Source organism: Egretta garzetta, unplaced genomic scaffold, assembly GCF_000687185.1.
Source record: "Egretta garzetta isolate BGI_Z169 unplaced genomic scaffold, ASM68718v1 scaffold251, whole genome shotgun sequence".
NCBI classification, from domain to species: domain Eukaryota; kingdom Metazoa; phylum Chordata; class Aves; order Pelecaniformes; family Ardeidae; genus Egretta; species Egretta garzetta.
This window is the reverse complement of record NW_009258952.1, coordinates 4,971,055-4,973,909: the sequence shown is the minus strand read 5'-3', so window position 1 is coordinate 4,973,909 and position 2,855 is coordinate 4,971,055. Positions and strand designations below refer to the sequence as shown.

Below are 2,855 nucleotides of genomic sequence, written 5' to 3'. Positions count from 1 at the left end.
GTGCCCCTCTTTTGGTATTCAATTTTTTTTAAGGATTTCAATGTAACCACAAGTTTCCACTGTGTAGAGCTCTCCAAAGCAACTATTTTGTGGGCTGAATTTTTTCAGGCTTTATCTGTGAAAATTACTGAGTAAAAACAGTTCAGTCAATTTGAAATCCAAGAATGAAAACCTATGTTTTCCTATTAGGGAAAAAAAAAAAAAAAGTTGACTTTTCTGGTTTGCTTTGTTTTTCAAAAAGACCTTTGGCCAAATTGGCAGTGAAGAAAAAGTTGAAACTGGTAGAAAGTACCTATCTTCTACAGCAGAAAAGTCTCAGCATTCTGGTGAAAACGAATTATCATTTGACTCTGTCATAAGCCTTTTTTAAAGTGGCTATAAGTGCACAGCATGTGCTCACTAGGAACACCATCTAGCCTGTAAGTACTCTGTTTAGAGTATCGCACGCTTGTACGTGACTAAGATACATAGTGAAGAACGTAGTGAAGGTGAGTGTGAAGAGCATATATGGAGCTGCTCCTCTCAAAGGAGAGGGAAACAGAAGGAGGTGGAGCCAAGTAACCAGTATGGCATTTATCTTTTCCTGGCTAGGGGTATGGAATGTATAGAATAGAGTATCTTCCTATATATTTTTTTTTTTTTTAAGAAAAAGGGTGTTTCAGAAGGTATGTATAGATATATGTTATATTCAGATATATCATAAGATCCCCAGAAAAGCCCAGCAGAACATTCTATTGACATGACCTAGCTGGTGCGGCCACAGCAAACATTTAAGCCGTGATCAAAATATATACATGCAGTGGCTCTGCATAAGACAGAAGCTGTTCAGTCCACAGCTTAGTCTTACTAAATATCTTTTCAGGATACGAAAGACAAAACCTTAACACCCAATTTTGCTTACAAAAACTTCCATCAATAAACACAAGACAGGAGAGGAGTGCTAAGCTGCACATCACTAACATGGAAATACATACCTGCAACACATACAAATTTAAAATGCAATTCCTTCTCCACAAAAAAAAAAACCAAACACCCCACAAGTTTTCTGTCTCAGTCATCAAACCTGAAAAGGCCATTATTTTTCTAGAATGCTTTTAGTGCATATGCAATGGGAAGACAAACACTGACTACTGTAACTACTTCATGTATGAAAATTAATATCATTCCTCTCAGTCCTCTCATGGGTGCCCAAAATGGAATAAAAGCAAGAGACACATTCATCCTGATTTGTAAGTAGAAGCAGGCGCACACATCACATGTACACTTTTGCACCCACACTATCCGCTGGAACTACATTTCTGTTCTTAATTGCTCTTACAGGAGGAGAGGCTGCACTTGCTGCTAATTGTAGCTATAGAGCTGTACCTAAATGAAGGCTGATCTCTGACAGGCAACCTCCAAAACCAGGGGGTGCACAAGTTTAAGCTTCTGTTCTTACCAAGTGATTAGCTGATGCAGCTAAGAAACCCAGACAAGGGTAAAATGTGGGCATCATAACAATTGTTTCTCACCTTTTCTGGCTGGTCTTGAAGAGGAGTAGAGGCTTTGTAACCCAGCTGTAGCAACATTGCTTCTGCTGCATTTCTTTTAGCTATTTTCTTGTTTGGGCCTGTTCCAGTAGTAATCTCATTGCCTACTTTTACCTTAAAAAAGAAAACATTGATCATAATCATGATAAATGCAAGACTCCTTAATATCACCAGGTAATAATCTTGCTGACCTACCAACAAGTGTCAGATCTTTTGATGAAGATACAATCTTGTAAAAGTAAGAATAGGGCAGAAGGGAACTACAATGCCACTTCACATGGAGCAGCTTGTTTACATTTTCCAGAAGGTCCCCAAACTTGTACCAGAGAGGTACATTTTTCTGTATCTCAGTGCACACACAGCCCCCGCCTCTGCGCCAACCCCATTCTCACTGCTGAACATTTTCCCCTCTCGTGCTGCCCTCTCTTTCGTAGCGCAGGAAGCGCGACAGGATTTGGACTTCCTCGCCCTTGTAGGAGTGTTGCCTGCAGCAGCTCCCTCGCATCATCAGGGCAGTATCCAGAACAACAGAGATGCAAACAATGACCTGGAGGTTTAAATGAGTGGCTTCTAAAGACAGATGAAAACCACATTCATATTCCTCCCTCTTTGTCACACTGCAAGGAACATGGGGGCTGGGGCTGCTTTCTCTTCTGCACTTAACACCTGATAAGCTTTTATGAAAATAGTCTTTCGAAAGAAGACTCCTCGATGGATCTGTGATCTGTACTGCACAAAGGGTTATGGAAAAAGCAAGATGCCTTTCATAAAACTAGTAGAAATTAAAACCCCAGAGTGAAGACAAATTATAGACAAAGAGGAAGGCTCAACTTACTCCTTGGGTTTGGTTAGTCTCACCCCCGTCCCTGGAAAGGTGATGGAACAACTCATTCTGGGTGCCTCTCCAAGCAAGTAGATGAAAAGAAGATCATCAGGAGTACCCAGCACGGATTCACCAAGGGGAAATCATGCCTGACCAATCTGATAGCCTTCTATGATGGCATGACAGGCTGGGTAGACGAGGGGAGAGCGGTGGATGTTGTCTACCTTGACTTCAGCAAGACTTTTGATACTGTCTCCCATAACATCCTCATAGGGAAGCTCAAGAAGTGTGGGTTGGATGAGTGGACAGTGAGGTGGATTGGGAACTGGCTGAATGACTGGGCTCAGATGGTTCTGATTGGCAGGGCAGAGTCCAGTTGGAGGCCGGTAGCTAGTGGATTTCCCTAGGGCTCAGTACTTCACCTGGTCTTGTTCAACTTGTTCATCAATGACCTGGATGAGGGGACAGAGTGTACCCTCAGCAAGTTCGCTGATGACACAAAA

The 2,855-nt window shown here is 42.0% G+C and overlaps 1 protein-coding gene across 2 annotated transcripts in view; it reads right to left on the bottom strand.

The window, feature by feature from the left end:
- The window catches only part of STAU2 (staufen double-stranded RNA binding protein 2), a 174,140-nt gene that overhangs the window by 100,528 nt on the left and 70,757 nt on the right, over positions 1-2,855 (bottom strand). For both annotated transcript variants that reach the window (XM_035890092.1, XM_009634492.2), the window contains exon 10: positions 1,512-1,643. In XM_035890092.1, the coding sequence (XP_035745985.1) occupies positions 1,512-1,643 (132 nt within the window). The remainder of the gene's footprint in view (positions 1-1,511; positions 1,644-2,855) is intronic.